The sequence below is a fragment of the Salarias fasciatus genome, chromosome 23 (genome assembly GCF_902148845.1).
Source record: "Salarias fasciatus chromosome 23, fSalaFa1.1, whole genome shotgun sequence".
NCBI lineage: Eukaryota > Metazoa > Chordata > Actinopteri > Blenniiformes > Blenniidae > Salarias > Salarias fasciatus.
Window position 1 is genome coordinate 34,771,650 of NC_043766.1, and position 22,545 is coordinate 34,794,194.

General features: G+C 47.7%; 1 protein-coding gene across 1 annotated transcript; it reads left to right on the top strand.

Annotated features, from left to right (window-relative positions):
* Nucleotides 1-11,448: 11,448 nt before the first annotated feature.
* Nucleotides 11,449-22,438, top strand: LOC115381305 (extensin-like; the record flags this gene model as incomplete). Its single annotated transcript, XM_030082584.1, has 6 exons — nt 11,449-11,809; nt 16,550-16,614; nt 20,659-20,756; nt 20,888-21,049; nt 21,394-21,774; nt 22,156-22,438. Coding segments are annotated over exons 1-6 (1,350 nt in total), but the record flags the coding sequence as incomplete, so codon positions are not given.
* Between the last annotated feature and the right edge of the window lie 107 nt (nt 22,439-22,545).

Genomic DNA, 22,545 nt, shown 5'->3' on the forward strand with positions numbered 1-22,545 from the left:
AGAAAATTTGTCTCATTTCATTTTTGTGTTGAATTTCATTTGTGGTTACATCAGGAACTAGCTAAAGCAATGCTGACACAATGCTAATATGACCATAGCAATGCTACTCAAATGCTAACATAGCTACACAATAATAACTGGATGATAAAGTGATGGCACAATGGAGTCGAGAGGCTAACATGGTAACACAACGCTAAAGCAATTCTAACACAAACAATGATAATGCAAACTCAGTGCTAACACGACGACACTGATGCTAATACAATATCAAAATGCTGATGCTATGCTAGCCTGACAATGACACAATGCTGATGCATGTTAGATAAGCAGGAAGGTGAAGCCATTCACTGACTTTCCTGAAGTTGCAGACACACCCCAAACATTTCATTTCACACAACACAAGATATTTATTTTGGAATTCATTTATTTTTCTAAGTCTGCCACTCTTTAAATGGAATTCCCACGTTTATACACTGAACGACACCGACCATTACATTTTCCATTTGGATGAATTGTGTTTTCTTTTCAGTTACCCTGCAGGTGGGAGGATCCATCTTGGAGCAGCAGAGGGTGTGGCAGAAACCACCTGATGAGCTGAACCATGTGCTGCCACATCAGAGGAGGGTTTTGACTGGACTGATTAAGCTACCATTAGCCATGGACAGGGTCATTTCTTGTTCCCCCTCTTCTTCTGTTTGGTTTAGCCCAGCCCTGGATATACTCCCTCTCAGCTCATTCTGATAGGTTGCTGGAGCCTCTCTTTCTTTTCTTGCACATGCAGAAATACACATGCACACTGCCATGAAGAACGCTTGCTGCTAAGTTTTAAAAAAACAAAAGCAACGTGTATTCCGAAAGTGTCACAAGGGATCCACACATCATAAATATCATAAATAAATGGACATGTGCAACATATAACACCAAGACACATGACATGCACACAGATCTCAACCCCAAAAAAAATTTTTGGAGGGAGTTGAAAGTCCGTGTTGCCCAACAGCAGAACCAAAACATCACTGCTCTAGAGGAGATCTGCTGGAGGAATGGGCCAAAATACCAGCAACAGTGAATGAAAACCTTGTGAAGACTTACAGAAAACATTTGACCTCTGTCATTGCCAACAAAGAGTATCTAACAAAATATTGAGATGAACTTTTGGTATTGACCAAATACTTATTTTCCACCGTAATGTGCAAATACATTCTTTAAAAATCAGACATTGTGATTTTCTGGATATTTTTTCTCATTCTGTCTCTATTTAGGCATCGTCCCTAGGAAAAGATTCTGCTGGTTGCAAACTCTGGAGTTTTGAGGAATCGCGTAAGTTTTCACATTAACTCTGGATGTCAGATAGGTAGAGGGCGTGACCTTTCAGCAGAATGGCGGATTGTCCTAAACGCACAGCCGGGGAAACTGACTTTTTTCACATACAGAGATGCGTCGAGTATTTTCAATTTCAAATCACCCTGAGGTTTCCTCATAAAACAGAAGACTATGATGTATGATTTAAAACTTGTTAATAGTTAAAAAGGGGTAGGAATCTCTAAAAAGTTTTTTTTACTTCTTCCTACTCCTTTTTTCTGTTATCTTGTTGTTTTTTCTTTTTTCTTTGATTTGCATTAACTTTCTTATTTATCTTTTTTCTTTCTTCACTTTATACATGTTCGAAAAATAAATAAATAAATAAATTAATTCATTCATTCATTCATTCATTCAAGACGTCGCTGGCTTTAGTCATCTTGATTTGCAGGTCCACCCTGTTTAATAGCAGCTGCACGCAAAAGAAGATGTTGGTGTGTAGAGGACCCATTGCGTGAAACTCGCTAGAACCCACGCTTAATTTTGCTTTCTGGACCAGGCTTTTGTTGGGGCCGCCTTCTGCCACACGGTGGACTCCATAGCGCCGGCTGTGTCTTTGTAAAACAGACCCTCCATGAATTGACTTTTCAGCGAGTCATCTGAAAAGTTCATCAGGGTCTCGATGATGGCTCCATACGGATGTATTGCACTGGACTGAGAAATGAGTCTGTCACCGAGGGTCACATCCACCTGTGAGAAGATGGTGTTGATGTGGGAGTTAGTCACACCCATATGTGCATCCCGAGCCAGGTTTGACCTATCCCCGTTAACAATCTGCAATCGTAAATGGTAAATGGACTACACTTGTATTGTGCTTTTTACCCTGCACTGACAGAGCCCAAAGCGCTTCACACTGCAATATCACATTCACCCATTCACTCCATACTGGGTGGTGGTAAGCTACTACTGTAGCCACAGCTGCTCTGGGGCAGCTTTGACCTTTCTCTTCCGCTTCTTATGTGTTGCTAAAAGAGTGGTTGATTTCCAGGTCTGCGTGCCAGAAGCATTAGTCCCGATCCAGCCTGATCCTCCGCCTCCGGTTCCTGGTTCCAAGTCACTCGTCTGACAGATGATTTTAAATGAGGCCTTGCAATGGTAAATCCTCTCTTGAACAGAGGTGTAACAAAACGGAATAATTTTGAAAACATAGACCCTTTGCCTCTGCCGTACATCATGGGGGTTCTGAGAAATCCCTGCATTCCATGACCCGCCTGATTTTCATAATCACTGACAAGATGGTAAAGGTCGGGGTTAGAGTCTAACCTCACCATTTTGACGGTCAACGGATTTGGCAGGGCTTAAAATGTAAAGTCAAAATCACTTTTCCATAGGTGAAGTCAACCAGTTTGTTCTGATCCATCTTTATTTCCACAGCTATGTCCTCTATATGCGTTTCGCCACCCGTATGTAGTATGCAGGATTAAAGCGATTATTGCAAGAGATGATTATCTAACTCACTCTAAGTTCTACAGCAAATTCTTACAGTGTTACTGTGTTTGCCCCCATTTTTATATAAAGGATTTACTTAGCTATTTTCATGTAAGTTCGGAATTGACCAGTTTGAAATGATAAAACACGATAAATGCCATCATTTTTGTGTCTTGCTGTCCTCTTCTGTTGTTAAAAGGAACAAGTTAATTAATCATCCTTTATTGTTGTTGTTGTTGTTATGTCAATACTTTTTAATCACCATAAATATAATTGATATAATTAGAAAATGAATAATTTTCATTCTGTGATATAATACATAAATGCAGACAGACTGAATGATTGATTGATTTACAACATAAGATGAACAAAATTGTTGCAGCAGTATGAATTCACACATTAAAAAAAAGAATATTATTTTGAAAAACAAACAGGAGTTGTGTTTTTAATGCATATAAACATATTTGTGGACAAATATAAATAGTTTAAAAACAACAACTTACTCCTTAAAAAAAAAAAAAAAAAAAAGTCACCGGGAGATGCAGATCAACTTCCTCCCGTTTGGTGAGTCAGAGTCCCTAGCAACCAGCCTAACAACCAGTGGAGCCACAGCTCTGCTGAGAGCTCTCAGAAGTTGTGGTTGAAAAAAAAAAAAAACAACAAAACCTAAAAACTGCAGATCACATATATAAACTGATTAGATTCTATGTAAATAAATTGTGTATTTGTCTGTAGAGAACCATTGTGTAAATTACAATCCAGAGATTTCCCCTTTCTATAGTTTTGCAGTTTTGATTGTGATTAATCTGTTTTTCAAATAAAATTGTAAAGATTCTGTATTGTTTTAAAAACCAAACTATTCATTATTCAATGCAGAGGAAGGGAAATGTAGCTACGTTTCAGAGCAACTCGATCCGTAAATAAAATAAATAAATAAAAACCCTGAAATTGTCTGTGATGCAAATTAGCTTCCTTCTGGCTTCAAACGCATCCGTAGCAACCACCTGCCCAAGCAACACGGGAATCGTAGCATGGCTACAATGTTGTTCATCAATCTGAAAGAACAGATGCGAAAACAGATAAACTACTGTTTGAGTGCATCAACTGACCGGAGGATATGGGAATAAAGTGGACATTTGTCACTCAAAAAGTCAGGTCTTACTCAGAGGAAATGACACCACTGCACCCAAGCTTTTTAACTTTTTATGTTTTTTATTCAGTCCAAGGATTGCAAATTATAATTCAAGAGGAAATTTTTGCAAACAGATAAAACACCAAAAGAAATGAATAAAAATAAAAGAGAACTGATTTTGTGTTGGTTCCTACACGTCTTAAATTTCAGCCATGTATTGATTTGGATTTGGAAAATTTAGCTGAGCAGTGATCAGAATTTAACATTCCTTATGATCTGTTGTTAATCTCATTTTGGGTGTTTAATTCAACCTTAAAAGTTTGTATGAATTAAAGTTCAGAGAGCTCCCAGCAGGTGGCAGCCTCTTTTGAGTGTACACACTCTACCCGAAGATAGAGCCTTTACATAAGGTTCGAACATAATCTGATCTGACGCATGTGTTCCTGTCTCGTTACCAAGGAAACCAACTCAGCCTCAGTTCTCAGCAAAACACAACAGCACATTTTGAAAAAAAGAAAAACAATCTTCTGCTTTCAGCGCACGTGGGATCTGCAAGTGAGTTCTTCACACCAACCAATCAGGGCAAGATGTCGACTTGCGAGGTGACATTCAGTTCAACACCTGCAGAGAACCCACCACTTCCTGTTCAACTTTCTGTGCAGCAAAGCCATCCTTATTTGCAACAGCTGATAATGTCTGCATCTCAATCATAACAAAACCTTATTGGTTGAATCAGCCAGCATGCGTGGGAATATATATGAGCGGGATTATAAAATAATATTTCATGAAATGAGCTTACATGTTACCACTTCTAAATATAAAAGAGTAATGAATAAAAATCAAAAGTAACATAAAAATCAACTGAAACTTCCACTGTGATGTGTGTCACTGACAAGCAACGCTCATTCATTTGTCCTCTTTTGACTCCCTCTCTCATTGGTTTGGAAGTATCTTTCATGAGGAGGAGCTGGTCTTGCACCATGGAACCTCCTTGAGCTTCTTCACTTATTCATTATCTGAGAACCATCAACATGAAAGCCTGCCAGTCATCAGAAACCCAGCTGGCATAATATCCTGGACACTGGAAGAGATGTAAGCTACTGAAATCAAGACAAGGAAACTCCTCACAATGTACAGAGGGTTCTACCTGAAGTCCAACAAGTATCGATTTCTGTTTGTGGGGACTTCTGACGTAAGAAGGGGGAGGCGAGCTTTACAGAATAAAACATTTTGGCAATTTATTTTCCAAACACACCTCTCACGTAGTGATAGACTTCTCTTCCTTCCTGTTGTCAGAGATAGAGATTGTCCTTCCTACAGAGGACACAGACTCACTGAAGAACCAGGGAACCAGAGTCTAAATCCAGCATGGAGAGGTTGAGTGAAAGTGGTGTTGAAGGTGTAGAGATGGATCAGAGAGTCAGAGGAGACTCTGAAGAAGGACAGAGAGCCAGCAGGACAGTCCACATACACTGCTACTCTACCAGAGGAGGAGGAGGAGGAGGAGGGGGAGAGGACTGTTCTGTTGCCTTTGTGACAGACGTAGTAACCTGCACCAGAACATTCCAGACTCCAGGACTGATGATTCTGTCCAAACGTGCACCTACGAGTGCCTCTTTTCCTTTCCATTGTACTGTAACTCACTGATATATTAACACTTCCGCTCCACTCGACCTCCCAGTAACATCGATCTCTCACAACATTTCTACACAGCAGCTGCAAGACATGAAATCTGTCTGGATGATCAGGATACGGCTGCTCTTCCTTCACATGTGTCACCTTCCTGTTGTTGTTGGACAGTTTGAGGTTTCTGCTCATTGAGTTTTCATCCAGTTCAAGTTGGGTGAAATCTGATGGAAAGAAAAAGAGAAAAGTCCTGATCAGACACATGTGATGGATCTGTTGTTTGTGGACTTCCTGATGGAGAGAAAGTTTGATGAGGACACTTTTTGTCAGGCTTCTCTTGTCCAACTTACACTTCCTCAGACCAGGTTTGAGCCTCTGCTGTCCACCATGGTCCACCCTGCAGGAAGAGAGACAGTCAGAAGGGTTTTCTCTCCAACATGAGTCCTCACTGCTGCTGAACATGAAGCAGAACTCCTCAGTTTGTCTCTGGAGACACAGAAAGAGGCTGAAAGACTCTGAGTCCACCATCTGTGGGACTGGCTGACTGAGTGACAAGAGCAAGTCCAACATTTCTACACAAAGTTCATCATACAAAGCAACTGTAACAGAAGGGAGTTAGAGAGTGAGAGGGAGAGAGGGTGAAAGAGAGAGACACAGAGAAGCAGACAAGGAGAAGAAGACAGAGAGAAGGAGAGAGAGTGAGATGGAAGGATGGATGTTTCTGTTTCTCTCCTCCTAAATCCAGCTGGGAAATGTGCTTTCAAAGGATCCTTCACACTTCTTGACTGTTCAATGAAAACATAGTTTGACTGTGTCGGGGACTCAGGGATGGTGAAGCATTAATCTGATGAGGTAAAGCATGTGTGGCAGAAGTCATGTTTCTTGTTGAGGACTCTTCACAAAGAGGACAACGGTTACCACCCACCATTGCCATGCAGCCAGCTAAGTCTCTCAAAACAAAGAAACAATAGCTCCTGTTGATCCACCCCCCACAGCAGGAGGCTCACACAGTGGTGCAATAACACAGTCCCACCTCATGATGGCACTAGTGAGGCCCACTCCAAACATGGAAGAGGGACCCAGAGTGTGCAATACAATTGGTGGAGCTGGGGGCGGGAGGCTGACGCCATCAGCGGCTCAAAAGCCCCCGCACAACGAGAAAGCAGCAGACTAAACACAGACTTTTTCTCTGAGCAGATGCGGATCCCCCACATCTCATTCACGGAGTAACACGAGGCCCAAGCCGCCTTGCTAGTTATGGCTTGACTGGACCGTCTTCCCTCCTCTCGTCAGTGGATCAGGCTGTTTTGTTCATTCCACATGTGAATCTGTTTCTTTTACGGCGTGGAACACACGTTCAAGCACACAGCGAGCGTTTCCCCTCCCACCTCAGTTCCGCCGAGATGACCAGGCTCGCCTGTGTTATCTCTGTGTGTGAGAGAAGGATTCAGTTGCTGATGCTCATTTTTCCCCTCTCTTTAACGTCTTCCCCAAAATTTCAAAAAATAGCACACAATTCGCTCGTCTGCAAACACTGCGCACACACACACACACACACACACACACACACACACACACACACACTGACAGACACCAATGGTTTGCATGCTTTGAATCTGTTTCGATTAGTAATTGGATGTGTTAATTAAAGCCGCAAGCGGCATTGGTCGGGACCGAGCCTCCCCGCCGGCCAGCGACTGAGACGTCCACCCACTAACATGAAGCTGTTAGAATTTGTCTTCCATTAACACAGAGTCGTAAGCATGTCCCATCCACTAACATGCAGTTGTTAGCTTCTATCATCCACTAACATGGAGTTGTGAGCATCTGTCATCCACTAACATGGAGTTGTAAGCAGCTCCCATCCACTAACATGTAGCTGTTAGCATCACTTTTCCACTAACATGGAGTTGTTAGTATGTCCCATTCACTAACATGTAGCTGTTAGCATCTCCCATCCACTAACATGGAGTAGTTAGCATCTCCCATCCACTCACATGGAGTTGTTAGCATCTCCTATCCACTAACATGGAGTTGTTAGCATCTCCCATCCACTAACATGGAGTAGTTAGCATCTCCCATCCACTCACATGGAGTTGTTAGCATCTCCTATCCACTAACATGGAGTTGTTAGCATCTTTCATCCACTAACATGGAGTAGTTAGCATCTCCCATCCACTAACATTGAGTAGTTAGCATCTCACATCCACTAACATGGAATTGTTAGCATCTCCCATCCATTAACATGGAGTAGTTAGCATCTCCCATCCACTAACATGTAGGTGTTAGCATCTCCCATCCACTAACATGGAGCTGTTAGCATGTTCCATCCATTAACATGGAGCTGGTGGCATCAGTCATCCACTAACATGGACTTGTTAGCATGTTTCATCCACTAACATGGAGTTGTTAGCTTCTCCCATCCACTAACATGTAGCTGTTAGCATCACTTTTCCACTAATATGGAGTTGTTAGCATGTCCCATTCACTAACATGTAGCTGTTAGCATCTCCCATCCACTAACATGGAGTCGTTAGCATCTCCCATCCACTAACATGTAGGTGTTAGCATCTCCCATCCATTAACAATGAGTTGGTAGCATCTCACATCCAATAACATGGAATTGTTAGCATCTCCCATCCACTAACATGGAGTAGTTAGCATCTCCCATCCACTAACATGGAGTTGTTAGCATGTCCCATCCACTAACATGGAGTAGTTAGCATCTCCCATCCACTAACATGGAGTAGTTAGCATCTCCCATCCACTAACATGGCGTAGCTAGCATCTCCCATCCACTAACATGGAGTAGTTAGCATCTCCCATCCACTAACATGGAGTAGTTAGCATCTCCCATCCACTAACATGGAGTAGTTAGCATCTCCCGTCCACTAACATGGCGTAGCTAGCATCTCCCATCCACTAACATGGAGTAGATAGCATCTCCCATCCACTAACATGGAGTGGTTAGCATCTCCCATCTACTAACATGGAGTAGCTAGCATGTCCCATCCACTAACATGGAGTAGTTAGCATCTCCCATCCACTAACATGGAGTTCTTAGCATGTTCCATCCATTAACATGGAGCTGGTGGCATCAGTCATCCACTAACAAGGAGTAGTTAGCTTTTGCCATCTGCTTTTGAGAGTCACTGAATGAAGGCCATCAGTGGCAGAGTTTGATTGACAGCTGCTGTCAGCTGTGTAACTGCACTGTATGCCCATATATGGTAATGTGAGTTAGAGTGGAGAGAGGAGAAAATAAAAGTCTTTTTTGGGGAAACAACTGCTCCTTGTTCCTTTGCTGTTTGGCAAAACTGAACAAAAAATATCACGTTTGATAAGAAAATGAATTGTCTTTCAGTTTGTGATGCTTTCAGAGCAGTCAGACTTTTAGTTTGGACCGTAGAGGCCTCAGTTTGTGAAAAGCGTGAGACTTTTCCCCATCCGGCTCCATTATACCTGAGAGCAAAAAAAAAATGCAGAGTGCACACCTTTTTATACCTGTGAAAACGTGTGTATATCATGATATTTTCCCCACTTATGTTACATAAAAGGGCTTTTATTTTTAAGAAATTTTGGGCTTTTATTTTTGAAAAGTAGTATATGCTGTCATTACCACTGGTTAACTCCAAATTATCAATGTGTTTTGTTTTAAATGTCGTTTCTTTTTTTTTTTTGGCTTTCATTTTGAAGGGGTTTCAGACTCTTATTTTGACACTCCAGCAACCTTTTAGACCTCGATGAGACAAACATGTGTGTTGGTTTGACCTTTCTACGACATTCCTGTGGGCTGTAGTGACCATTTCAGTTTTTCTAGGTGGCGCTAGTGAGCAGATCGGGCTAATTTTTCTATTTTATAAAGTTTTTCACCAATTTCACAAATCTCACGCTTTCAGAAGTGTGACAGTTTCCCCCATGTGGTTCCATTATAACTGAGAGCAAAAAAGAAAAAGATGGAGTAGAGCAGAGCGCACACCTTTTCTCTCTCATGAAAACACACATATGTCATGAAATTTTCCCTGCATATGTTACATCATCTTGTTTGGTAGGACCTTCATCATCCATCCATCCATCCATCCATCCGTCCATCCATCCTCCTGTCTATCCATTCATTCATCCATCCATCTGTCTATTTATCCATCCATCCATCCATCCATCTGTCTATTTATCCATCCATCCATCCATCCATCAGTCCATCAGTCCATTCATCCATTCATCCATCCATCTGTCTATTTATCCATCCATCCATCCATCCATCCATCAGTCCATCAGTCCATTCATCCATTCATCCATCCATCTGTCTATTCATCCATCCTTCCATCAATCCATCCTTCCATCTGTCTATTCCTCCATTCATCCATCCATCCATCAGTCCATCCATCCATGAAGAGGAGGAAGAGGAGGAGGAAGAGGAGTCTTCTTCAGCCACTGACTGCTCAGTTTGATTGACAGCTGCTGTCAGCTGAACGATGACACAATCTCCACCCATGTGTGGTCATGAAGCTCTCAAGACCCACAGTGACACAGCAGAAAAACACCATTCACAGCTTAAAATTATTTATTCACCGTTTAAACTTGAATTAATATTGAAAAAAATGACTACATAACACGTACATTGGTGGGAGAAAAAAACTGGAGTTGCATTAAAATATTTGCCTATTGTTAAGATATGCTCTCACATTGTTTTTTTTTTCTTTTTTCCAAATGTGTTTGGGCAATTTACTTAATTTATGCCACCTGTGAGTGGGCGTTGTCTCTTCCATTTGCCTTCAATAAAATGCCTCAGGAAAACTGAGGGCAGTCCACTGCTGGCTGCGTAAAGTGAGGTGCTGTTTCGTCTCCAAATATTATTTTCCTCCGTCTTGTAATGTGCCTATGCTGCTGCGCATCGCTATGCTAAGAGGTTATGGGCCCAGCCAAGCTGTAACCTGGAAGAGACTCTTAATGCAGCACTTAATTGAGCCAAGGTGCGTGCAATCTCTAGAAGGAGCTGCACCTGTGGCCACAGCACAATGACGGCAAGAAGGAAAGCAGAGCTGAGTGCAAGCCGCTGGTCTCGCTTGGTTTTTGATGGTGATGAAAATAACTATGAGTTATGGGAGACAAAATTTTTGGGGCATCTTCGCCTACAAGGTTTAAAAGAAACCATCCTGACAGTGCCCGCAGATGCGGCGGATGAAGCTGAAGTGGCAAAGAACGAGGAGGCCTATGCGGAGCTCATCCAGTTCCTCGATGACAAAAGCCTGTCTCTGGTGATGCGGGAAGCACCCGATGATGGCCGAGCGGCGCTGACAATTTTAAGGAACTACTACCAGGGCAGAGGGAAGCCACGCATCGTAAGCCTTTACACAGAACTGACCTCGCTCCAAAAGTTGAGTAGCGAGAGTGTGACGGATTATGTGATAAGAGCCGAGACAGCCATCACAGCATTGAGAAACGCTGGAGAGACCTTGAGTGATGGGCTATTGGTGGCAATGGTTTTGAAGGGGCTACCCGAGTCCTACAAGCCTTTTGTGATCCACATTACTCAAGCAGCCGAGCCCGTAGCTTTTGCTGAATTTAAGACAAAATTGAGAAGCTACGAAGACACAGAAAAAATGCGTGCAACTGTCGAAGAGGACAATGTGATGACAGCGCGGGGCAGACGGGCAGCGAGGCCTGCCAGAGGCGCAGGTCCAGGTGACCGAGAGCGGCAGCTAACTGTTGCGAAGGACGAGGTGTGTTTCCGATGTGGAACTGTCGGACACCGAGCTCGCACCTGTCAGCGCAAAGTGTGGTGCAGACATTGCAGGAGCACAACACACAGAACTGAGACCTGCAGGAGCCAAAACCGCCGAGATGATGCCCGCAAAGCCGCGGAGACGACGGAGGCGCACGAGTACGTGTTCCGGCTGAGTGACATGTCAGCGGACCACCCGCCGGGCCGAGATGTGAATGTGATGGGCCTGATGGTCGACTGCGGTGCAACCTCGCACATCATCACGGACCACGCCAAGTTTAAAAGTTTCGACGAGAGCTTCAAGGCCGAGTCTCACTGCGTCGAGCTGGCGGATGGGACGCGGTGCAGCGGTGTAGCAGAGAAGCGAGGGGACGCGGTCGTTTTTCTGACGGATAGCAGAGGCAGAAAGCTGAAGACAACGCTGAGAGACGCTTTGTACATCCCCTCCTACCCGCAAGACATCTTCTCCGTTAAAGCAGCTACGGCCAGTGACGCGACAGTGATCTTCAAGAAGGACAAGGACGTGCTGATCCACAAAGACGGTACGAAATTCAACATACACGTTCATAACAGACTTTATTATTTACACACTGTAGACAATGATGTGACGTGTGAAGACAATGCGAAGGGGTGTTTTGACCTACAAAAATGGCATGAAATCTTGGGTCACTGCAACTATGATGACGTTCTGAAATTGCCGCCTGTAGTAGAGGGCATGAAAATTAAAGGGGCAACAAGAAAACCTCCACATTGTGACGTATGCATACAGGGCAAATTTGTGCAGACTGTAAATAAAAAGCCTGATGCAAGGGCCACGGAACCACTAGGGCTGGTCCACACAGACTTGGCAGGGCCGATAACGCCCCAGTCGAGAGAAGGATTTAAGTATGCACTTTCCTTTACGGATGATTTTTCCAGTGTTGTGTTTGTGTATTTTCTGAAAAATAAATGTGACACAGTGGAAGCCACAGAGCGATTTCTGGCTGATGTAGCACCTTATGGTAAAGTCAAGAGACTAAGGTCTGATAATGGTACAGAATATACATCCAAAAGTTTTAAATCTTTAATGACCAAAAATAGAATAAAGCATGAAACATCAGCTCCAAACTCGCCACACCAGAATGGCACAGCTGAGCGCAATTGGCGCACACTTTTTGATATGGGAAGATGTATGTTAATAGAGAGTGGGCTACCAAAAAGTCTTTGGCCTTATGCAATACAGACAGCAGCAGTAATCCGAAATCGTTGTTTTAATCACAGAACAAAGCAAACTCCTGTGCAGTCTCTAACTGGGAGGCAACCCAATCTCTCAAAAATGCAAAAATTTGGCTCAGAGTGTTACTCTTATGTTCACGAAAAGAAGAAACTCGACCCCCGGGGTGTGAAAGGCATTTTTGTTGGCTATGACAAATCGAGTCCAGCATATTTTGTTTATTTCCCTGAATCTGGCAAGGTTTCAAAAAATAGACTAGTTAAGTTTGTTTCTGAACCCAGAGTTGAGGAACAAAACCCAAATGTTCTACCACCAGCTGAGTCTGACTGTTGGGATCTGAGGATCAGGTACCCAGACCGCAGCAGGACTGACAGACCCCAGCAAAATGCTGTTCCAGCCATTGAAGAAGAACTTGTTCCAGCCAATGAATCTGAAGAAAGTAATCAGCCACAAACAGTGGAAGTTAAAAGTGAACCTAGAACTTACCCTTCTAGAGTGCGAAATAAACCAGCCTACCTTCGTGACTATGTTTCTCTGTCAGCAGCTGAAGAAAACAATCTAGTCCAAAGTAACATAGATTATTGCTACAGAGTAACGTGCAACATTCCCGTCACCTTTCAAGAAGCAATAAATTCAGACAAGTCAAATGAGTGGAGAAATGCTATGGGTGAAGAAATGCAATCTCTGACAGAAAATAATACATTCATTTTAACCAATTTGCCTCCGGGTAAGAAAGCAGTGGGGGGTAGATGGGTTTATACAATAAAGAAAAATACTGATGGGTCAGAAAAATATAAGGCCAGATATGTGGCAAAAGGCTACAGCCAAAAACACGGTATTGATTATTTTGACACATTTTCTCCTACTGCCAACTTGACGAGTGTTAGAGTGCTAATGCAGAAAGCAACCCAAGAAAACTTGATTTTGCACCAAATGGATGTCAAAACGGCTTATTTAAATGCACCAATTGATTGTGAAATATACATGGATCAACCACAGGGATACGAGGTAAAATCAAACAATGGTGAAAAATTAGTTTGTAAATTACAGCGCTCATTGTATGGACTCAAGCAGTCTGGCAGAAATTGGAACAGACTGCTACACAAATATCTGAATGAAAACGGTTTTGTGCAAAATCAAGCTGACAACTGTGTTTACACCAGAGTGACCGAACAACACAAAGTGTTTATTTTGATATGGGTTGATGACCTCATCATTGCAGCAAGTGACGAAAATGTACTGAAATCTGTTAAAGACAAACTTTCATCAAGATTTCAGATGAAGGATTTGGGTGAACTCAAACATTTCCTCGGTATTGATTTTCTACAAACGGATATTTGTGTGAAAATGTCACAAGCTAAATATGTAGAAAAAATCCTTGAAAGGTTTGACATGCAGGATTGCAAACCAAGGGGTACACCTTGTGAACAAAAACTCCACTATAACGATAGTGCTGATATAATGACAGATGTTACAAAGTACAGAGAAGCTGTTGGTAGTCTTATTTATTTGTCAATGTGTACAAGACCAGATTTAAGTTTTATAGTAAGTAAACTATCACAGTATTTTTCAACCCCAACTGAAGAGCAATGGGTTTCTGTTAAGCATGTTTTGCGTTATCTTAAAGGTACAACTGATAAAGGGCTATGCTATTTCAAATCTGAATCTTTAAGTTTACAAGCGTATAGTGATGCTGATTGGGCAGCCGAAAGTGACCGACGCAGTACTACAGGTTACTGTGTAAGCTTAACTAATAATGGCGCTTTAGTCTCATGGAAAACTAAAAAACAGCCCACTGTTGCCTTGTCAACCTGTGAGGCCGAGTACATGGCCTTAGTAGCCACTGTCCAGGAATGTATGTATCTCAAACATCTTTTGGATACACTTGATGATCGAGTGTATCCACCGCCAAAGATTTTTGAGGACAACCAAGGCACAATTGCGTTAGCCAAGAATCCAATCAGAAGGCAAAGATGTAAACACATAGACATAAAATATCATTTTATTCGGTCCATTATTAATGAGGGATGCATTGTGTTACAATATTGTCCGACTGAGGAAATGGTTGCAGACCTGATGACCAAGCCTGCAACAAAGTCAAAGTTGACAAGGTTTGCCTCATTTATCTTTGGAGAATGATTGTATTTTCCCTGTTAAACTGAAGAAAAATGCTAAACTAAAGTTTTGTGTGACAGGTTAAGATTGTGTTATGAATTTGAATTTATTTTGGTGAGTAATTTTCAGAAGAATTTTTATTTTTAAGACAAATTACCCAGTTATTGCAATGTAAGAACAAGTGGGGGTGTTAAGATATGCTCTCACATTGTTTTTTTTTCTTTTTTCCAAATGTGTTTGGGCAATTTACTTAATTTATGCCGCCTGTGAGTGGGCGTTGTCTCTTTCATTTGCCTTCAATAAAATGCCTCAGGAAAACTGAGGGCAGTCCACTGCTGGCTGCGTAAAGTGAGGTGCTGTTTCGTCTCCAAATATTATTTTCCTCCGTCTTGTAATGTGCCTATGCTGCTGCGCATCGCTATGCTAAGACCTATCATAGGAATTGAACTTCAATCTCCAGGTATACCAACCCTGTTTCCATCCCAGTGAGCTAATTCTCATATATGAAATAATGTGACTTCACCATGAAGGAGAGCGGGTCTCAGCTGCAGAAGCTTCTGGAACGATGTCACAGAGCCATCAGTGATGTGATTGGTTGGTTTGGTGCGCGGTCACTGACATCTGATCTGGCCACACGGAGCCTTAAAAACCTCCGCGTCGGCCATCTTGACTCCTTCTGGATCTGCTGGGTGAGTCGGCTGTTTCTTTCTCTCTGCTGGAGGCATAAATTCAGGCTTTATGTGGGTTTAATGGCTGATTTTGTGAACAAATGCTGCAGAAAGAGTCATTCTTTAGTGAAACGTTACTGTTGCAGAGTGAATTGGAGCTAAATAACCTGTTTGCTGGTTGTGGAGACGTTTAATGGCTGCAGATGGTTAAATGAAGCTTTTTGTTATAAACCTCCAGTTTAAGAGACAAATGTTGGATTTTAACAGAAGGTTTTAGTCCTCATAAGGCAGTGCAGTGCTGATTGAGCAGTTTTTTAGACATTCTGAGGGCTTTTTGTCGTGTTTGGTGTGACTCTGGTTAGCTTTGGCCTGCTAGCGCTTTTGCATCGCTGCAGCCTGCTTCTGCTTGAGTTGAAGCTGTATTCACAATGTCTGGTGGGGGAGAGAACTTTCTATCTGCTGCTTGGAGATGTGTATTACCCCAGGACATTGTGTGATGCTTTTCCAGTCCTTTTTTTCTGATGTAATGAGCTTAAAAAACCCCGCGAGCTCCATGCTAATGTCCGTTTTGCTATTAGCCTGGCCGCAGGCTGCTCTCTGCTGAGTCACATTGCTGCTGTGTGGATGCTGCTGGCTGGGTGAATGGTTAGAACGTTCCAGGACCTCACTGTTTGCTCCTTCTCTGCTCAGAGTCAGATGTGGAGCTTCTGTCACTGCTGTCAAGCCAAGTCAGTTTTAATTCATATTTTTTATGAAACATTTCTTTGTTTAGCTCCATAGCTCCTGCAGCATTTGAATCGTTGACTCCAGATCAATTGTGAATCCGTACTGCAGTGTGTTGTTCATATAGGCCTCTTTGTGGTTCAGTTTTAACACTCCATGTAGTTTAATTCTTATTTTTTATGAAAATAATGCAATATTTTAGCTCCATAGCTCCACAGTATTGACTCCATTTCAGTTGTGTATCGTTACTCCCATGTGCAGTTCAGACAAACCTCTTTGTGGTTCAGTTTTAACACTCCATGTAGTTTTTACTTCATATTTTTTATGAAGAATACAGTGTTTAGCTCAGTAGGGCCCATATTACTTGACCTGTTGATCTCAAATGACTTTCGAATCACATCAGGGCAGTGTATTGTTCAGATGCTTTCGGATGCTTTGTTTCAGCTTTGAGTATTTTGTATAATGCACATTGCTTTTAAAAAACCCTGTGTGCTGACATGCTGATGGCTGCTGCCTCTCTCTGTTAGCCTCCTTAGCTCACTGGCTGTTCATGTGTGTTTCAGTGGAGGACATGAGACGTTGTGTGTGGCTGGTAGATGCATGTTTCTCCGGCTGTGAGCTGTGGAGTGTGAGTGTGTCAGTCAGTTGTGTGTTGTCGTGTTGTGAAATGTGTGACATGTTGTTCATTGCTGTGTGTTCACTGAGCACATGTTGAATCCAGATGCTGCTTGAATTGTCTTTTCACAATGAAATCATGATGATTTAAAGTGTTTGTAGCTGAAGACTTGGTTCCATTCAGGGTGTTTAGAGAGTTCAGTGCATTTAAAAATTCTCTCTTTATCAAACATGGAACTGTACAGACACGTAGAACTGCCACAGTGAAGAAAGAGGTTTCTACACTGTGGCAGTTGTGTGTTTCTGTAGAGCGGCTCATTTTCCACATTTCATTTCATTTTTCATTTATTTATTTTGTTCCATCCATCACACGATAGTTTAATGAAGTATGTCCTCCTCATTTCCCAGCTCTCCACTGTGCGGTCTGGTGTGATCTGGTGCGGTCTGTCTGCTGGTTCCTGTCTGCTGGTTCCTGTCTGCTGGTTCCTGTCTGCTGGTTCCTGTCTGCTGGTTCCTGTCTGCTGCGGTCTGCTAGTCCTTGCTGGTTCCTGTCTGCTGGTTCCCCTCTGGTTCTCTGATACTTGAGTATCTGCTCCTTCACCCACTACACAAACATCTTTACACACATTCACTCACACACTCCAACACACACCCCTCCACACACACACCCCTCCACACACACACCCCTCCACACACACACCCCTCCACACACACACACACACACACACACACACACACACACACACACACACAGCAAGCTTCAAACTCAAACACACCTCCTCTTCCTCCACACTCCGCCTCCCCCAGACTCCTCCTCCTCCCCCAGACTCCTCCTCCTCCCCCCAGACTCCTCCCCCTCTTCCTCCAACAGACCCCTCCCCCTCCTTCCCCAGACCCCTCCCCCTCCTTCCTCAGACCCCTCCCCCTCCTTCCTCAGACCCCTTCCCCTCCTTCCCCAGACCCCTTCCCCTCCTTCCCCAGACTCCTCCTCCAACAGACTCCACCTCCTCCCCAGACTCCTCCTCCTCCTCTTCCCAGTCTCCTCCTCCACCTCCCCAGACTCCCCCTCTTCCTCCAACAGACTCCTCCCCCTCTTCCTCCAACAGACTCCTCCCCCTCTTCCTCCAACAGACTCCTCCCCCTCTTCCTCCAACAGACTCCTCCCCCTCTTCCTCGCCCTCCTACTCCGCAGACCCCTCCTCCTCACCCGGACTCCTCCCCCTCCTACCCCCGAGACTCCCCCCCACACACACCCCTACACACACACACACACGCACAGTAAGCTTCAAACTCAGACACACACCTCCTCTTCCTCCAAACTCCGCCTCCCCCCAGACTCCTCCTCTTCCCCAGACTCCTCCTCCCCTCTTCCTCCCAGACTCCTCCCCCTCTTCCTCCCAGACTCCTCCCCCTCTTCCTCCCAGACTCCTCCCCCTCTTCCTCCCAGACTCCTCCCCCTCTTCCTCGCCCTCCTACTCCGCAGACCCCCCCTCCTACCCCCGAGACTCCCCCCCACACACACCCCTACACACACACACACACGCACAGTAAGCTTCAAACTCAGACACACACCTCCTCTTCCTCCACACTCCGCCTCCCCCCAGACTCCTCCTCTTCCCCCAGACTCCTCCTCCCCTCTTCCTCCCAGACTCCTCCCCCTCCTCCTTCCCAGACTCCCCCTCCTCCTTCCCAGACTCCCCCTCTTCCTCCCAGACTCCTCCCCCTCTTCCTCCCAGACTCCTCCCCCTCTTCCTCCCAGACTCCTCCCCCTCTTCCTCGCCCTCCTACTCCGCAGACCCCTCCTCCTCACCCGGACTCCTCCCCCTCCTACCCCCGAGACTCCTCCCCCTCCTACCCCCGAGACTCCTCCCCCTCCTACCCCCGAGACTCCCCCCCACACACACCCCTACACACACACACACACGCACGCACAGTAAGCTTCAAACTCAGACACACACCTCCTCTTCCTCCACACTCCGCCTCCCCCCAGACTCCTCCTCTTCCCCCAGACTCCCCCCCTCCTCCTTCCCAGACTCCCCCTCCTCCTTCCCAGACTCCCCCTCCTCCTTCCCAGACTCCTCCCCTCCTCCTTCCCAGACTCCTCCCCTCCTCCTTCCCAGACTCCCCCTCCTCCTTCCCAGACTCCCCCTCTCCTCCTTCCCAGACTCCCCCTCTCCTCCTTCCCAGACTCCCCAGACTCCTCCTCCTCCTTCCCAGACTCCTCCACTTCCCCCAGGCTCCTCCCCCTCCTCCTTCCCAGGCTCCTCCCCCTCCTCCTTCCCAGGTTCCTCCCCCTCCTCCTTCCCAGACTCCCCCTCCTCCTTCCAGACTCCCCCTCCTCCTTCCAGACTCCCCCTCCTCCTTCCAGACTCCCCCTCCTCCTTCCAGACTCCCCCTCCTCCTTCCAGACACCTCCTCTTCCCCCAGACTCCTCCTCCTCCTCCTTCCCAGACTCCCCCTCCTCCTTCCCAGACTCCCCCTCCTCCTTCCCAGACTCCCCCTCCTCCTTCCCAGACTCCCCCTCCTCCTTCCCAGACTCCCCCTCCTCCTTCCCAGACTCCCCCTCCTCCTTCCCAGACTCCTCCTCCTTCCCAGACTCCTCCTCCTTCCCAGACTCCTCCTCCTCCCAGACTCCTCCTCCTCCTTCCAGACTCCTCCTCCTCCTTCCAGACTCCTCCTCCTCCTTCCAGACTCCTCCTCCTCCTCCCAGACTCCTCCCCCTCTTCCTCCCAGACTCCCCCTCTTCCTCCCAGACTCCTCCCCCTCTTCCTCCCAGACTCCTCCCCCTCTTCCTCCAACAGACTCCTCCCCCTCTTCCTCCAACAGACTCCTCCCCCTCCTTCCCCAGACCCCTCCCCCTCCTTCCGCAGACCCCTCCCCCTCCTTCCTCAGACCCCTTCCCCTCCTTCCCCAGACCCCTTCCCCTCCTTCCCCAGACCCCTTCCCCTCCTTCCCCAGACCCCTTCCCCTCCTTCCCCAGACTCCTCCTCCAACAGACTCCACCTCCTCCCCAGACTCCTCCTCCTCCTCTTCCCAGTCTCCTCCTCCTCCTCTTCCCAGTCTCCTCCTCTTCCTCCAACAGACTCCTCCCCCTCTTCCTCCAACAGACTCCTCCCCCTCTTCCTCCAACAGACTCCTCCCCCTCTTCCTCCAACAGACTCCTCCCCCTCTTCCTCCAACAGACCCCTCCCCCTCCTTCCCCCTCCCCCTCCCCCTCCTTCCTCAGACCCCTCCCCCTCCTTCCTCAGACCCCTCCCCCTCCTTCCTCAGACCCCTCCCCCTCCTTCCTCAGACCCCTTCCCCTCCTTCCCCAGACCCCTTCCCCTCCTTCCCCAGACTCCTCCTCCAACAGACTCCACCTCCTCCCCAGACTCCTCCTCCTCCTCTTCCCAGTCTCCTCCTCCACCTACCCAGACTCCCCCTCTTCCTCCAACAGACTCCTCCCCCTCTTCCTCCAACAGACTCCTCCCCCTCTTCCTCCAACAGACTCCTCCCCCTCTTCCTCGCCCTCCTACTCCGCAGACCCCTCCTCCTCACCCGGACTCCTCCCCCTCCTACCCCCGAGACTCCCCCCCACACACACCCCTACACACACACACACACGCACAGTAAGCTTCAAACTCAGACACACACCTCCTCTTCCTCCAAACTCCGCCTCCCCCCAGACTCCTCCTCTTCCCCAGACTCCTCCTCCCCTCTTCCTCCCAGACTCCTCCCCCTCTTCCTCCCAGACTCCTCCCCCTCTTCCTCCCAGACTCCTCCCCCTCTTCCTCCCAGACTCCTCCCCCTCTTCCTCCCAGACTCCTCCCGCTCTTCCTCCCAGACTCCTCCCCCTCTTCCTCGCCCTCCTACTCCGCAGACCCCCCCTCCTACCCCCGAGACTCCTCCCCCTCCTACCCCCGAGACTCCCCCCCACACACACCCCTACACACACACACACACGCACAGTAAGCTTCAAACTCAGACACACACCTCCTCTTCCTCCACACTCCGCCTCCCCCCAGACTCCTCCTCTTCCCCCAGACTCCTCCTCCCCTCTTCCTCCCAGACTCCTCCCCCTCCTCCTTCCCAGACTCCCCCTCCTCCTTCCCAGACTCCCCCTCCTCCTTCCCAGACTCCCCCTCCTCCTTCCCAGACTCCCCCTCTTCCTCCCAGACTCCTCCCCCTCTTCCTCCCAGACTCCTCCCCCTCTTCCTCCCAGACTCCTCCCCCTCTTCCTCCCAGACTCCTCCCCCTCTTCCTCCCAGACTCCTCCCCTTCTTCCTCGCCCTCCTACTCACCCGGACTCCTCCCCCTCCTACCCCCGAGACTCCTCCCCCTCCTACCCCCGAGACTCCTCCCCCTCCTACCCCCGAGACTCCTCCCCCTCCTACCCCCGAGACTCCTCCCCCTCCTACCCCCGAGACTCCTCCCCCTCCTACCCCCGAGACTCCTCCCCCTCCTACCCCCGAGACTCCCCCCCACACACACCCCTACACACACACACACACACACACACACACACACACGCACGCACAGTAAGCTTCAAACTCAGACACACCCCAGACTCCTCCTCTTCCCCCAGACTCCCCCCCTCCTCCTTCCCAGACTCCCCCTCCTCCTTCCCAGACTCCTCCCCTCCTCCTTCCCAGACTCCTCCCCTCCTCCTTCCCAGACTCCTCCCCTCCTCCTTCCCAGACTCCCCCTCCTCCTTCCCAGACTCCTCCCCTCCTCCTTCCCAGACTCCCCCTCTCCTCCTTCCCAGACTCCCCAGACTCCTCCTCCTCCTTCCCAGACTCCTCCACTTCCCCCAGGCTCCTCCCCCTCCTCCTTCCCAGGTTCCTCCCCCTCCTCCTTCCCAGACTCCCCCTCCTCCTTCCAGACTCCCCCTCCTCCTTCCAGACTCCCCCTCCTCCTTCCAGACTCCCCCTCCTCCTTCCAGACTCACCCTCCTCCTTCCAGACTCCCCCTCCTCCTTCCAGACTCCCCCTCCTCCTTCCAGACTCCTCCTCTTCCCCCAGACTCCTCCTCCTCCTCCTTCCCAGACTCCCCCTCCTCCTTCCCAGACTCCCCCTCCTCCTTCCCAGACTCCCCCTCCTCCTTCCCAGACTCCTCCTCCTCCTTCCCAGACTCCTCCTCCTCCTTCCCAGACTCCTCCTCCTCCTTCCCAGACTCCTCCTCCTCCTTCTCCTTCCAGACTCCTCCTCCTCCTTCCAGACTCCTCCTCCTCCTTCCAGACTCCTCCTCCTCCTTCCAGACTCCTCCTCCTCCTCCCAGACTCCTCCCCCTCTTCCTCCCAGACTCCCCCTCTTCCTCCCAGACTCCCCCTCTTCCTCCCAGACTCCCCCTCTTCCTCCCAGACTCCTCCCCCTCTTCCTCCCAGACTCCTCCCCCTCTTCCTCCCAGACTCCCCCTCTCCTCCTTCCCAGACTCCCCCTCTCCTCCTTCCCAGACTCCCCCTCTCCTCCTTCCCAGACTCCCCCTCTCCTCCTTCCCAGACTCCCCCTCTCCTCCTTCCCAGACTCCTCCTCCTCCTTCCCAGACTCCTCCTCCTCCTTCCCAGACTCCTCCACTTCCCCCAGGCTCCCCCTCCTCCTTCCCAGGCTCCCCCTCCTCCTTCCCAGACTCCCCCTCCTCCTCCTCCCCAGACTCCTCCTCCTCCTCCTCCCCAGACTCCTCCTCCTCCTCCTCCCCAGACTCCTCCTCCTCCTCCCCAGACTCCTCCTCCTCCCCAGACTCCTCCTCCTCCTCCTCCCCAGACTCCTCCTCCTCCTCCTCCCCAGACTCCTCCTCCTCCTCCTCCCCAGACTCCTCCTCTTCCTTCCCAGGCTCCCCCTCCTCCTTCCCAGGCTCCCCCTCCTCCTTCCCAGGCTCCTCCTCTTCCCCCAGACTCCTCCTCCCTCTTCCTCCCAGACTCTCCTCCTCCTCCCAGACTCCTCTTACTCCTCCTCCCCCCAGACTCCTT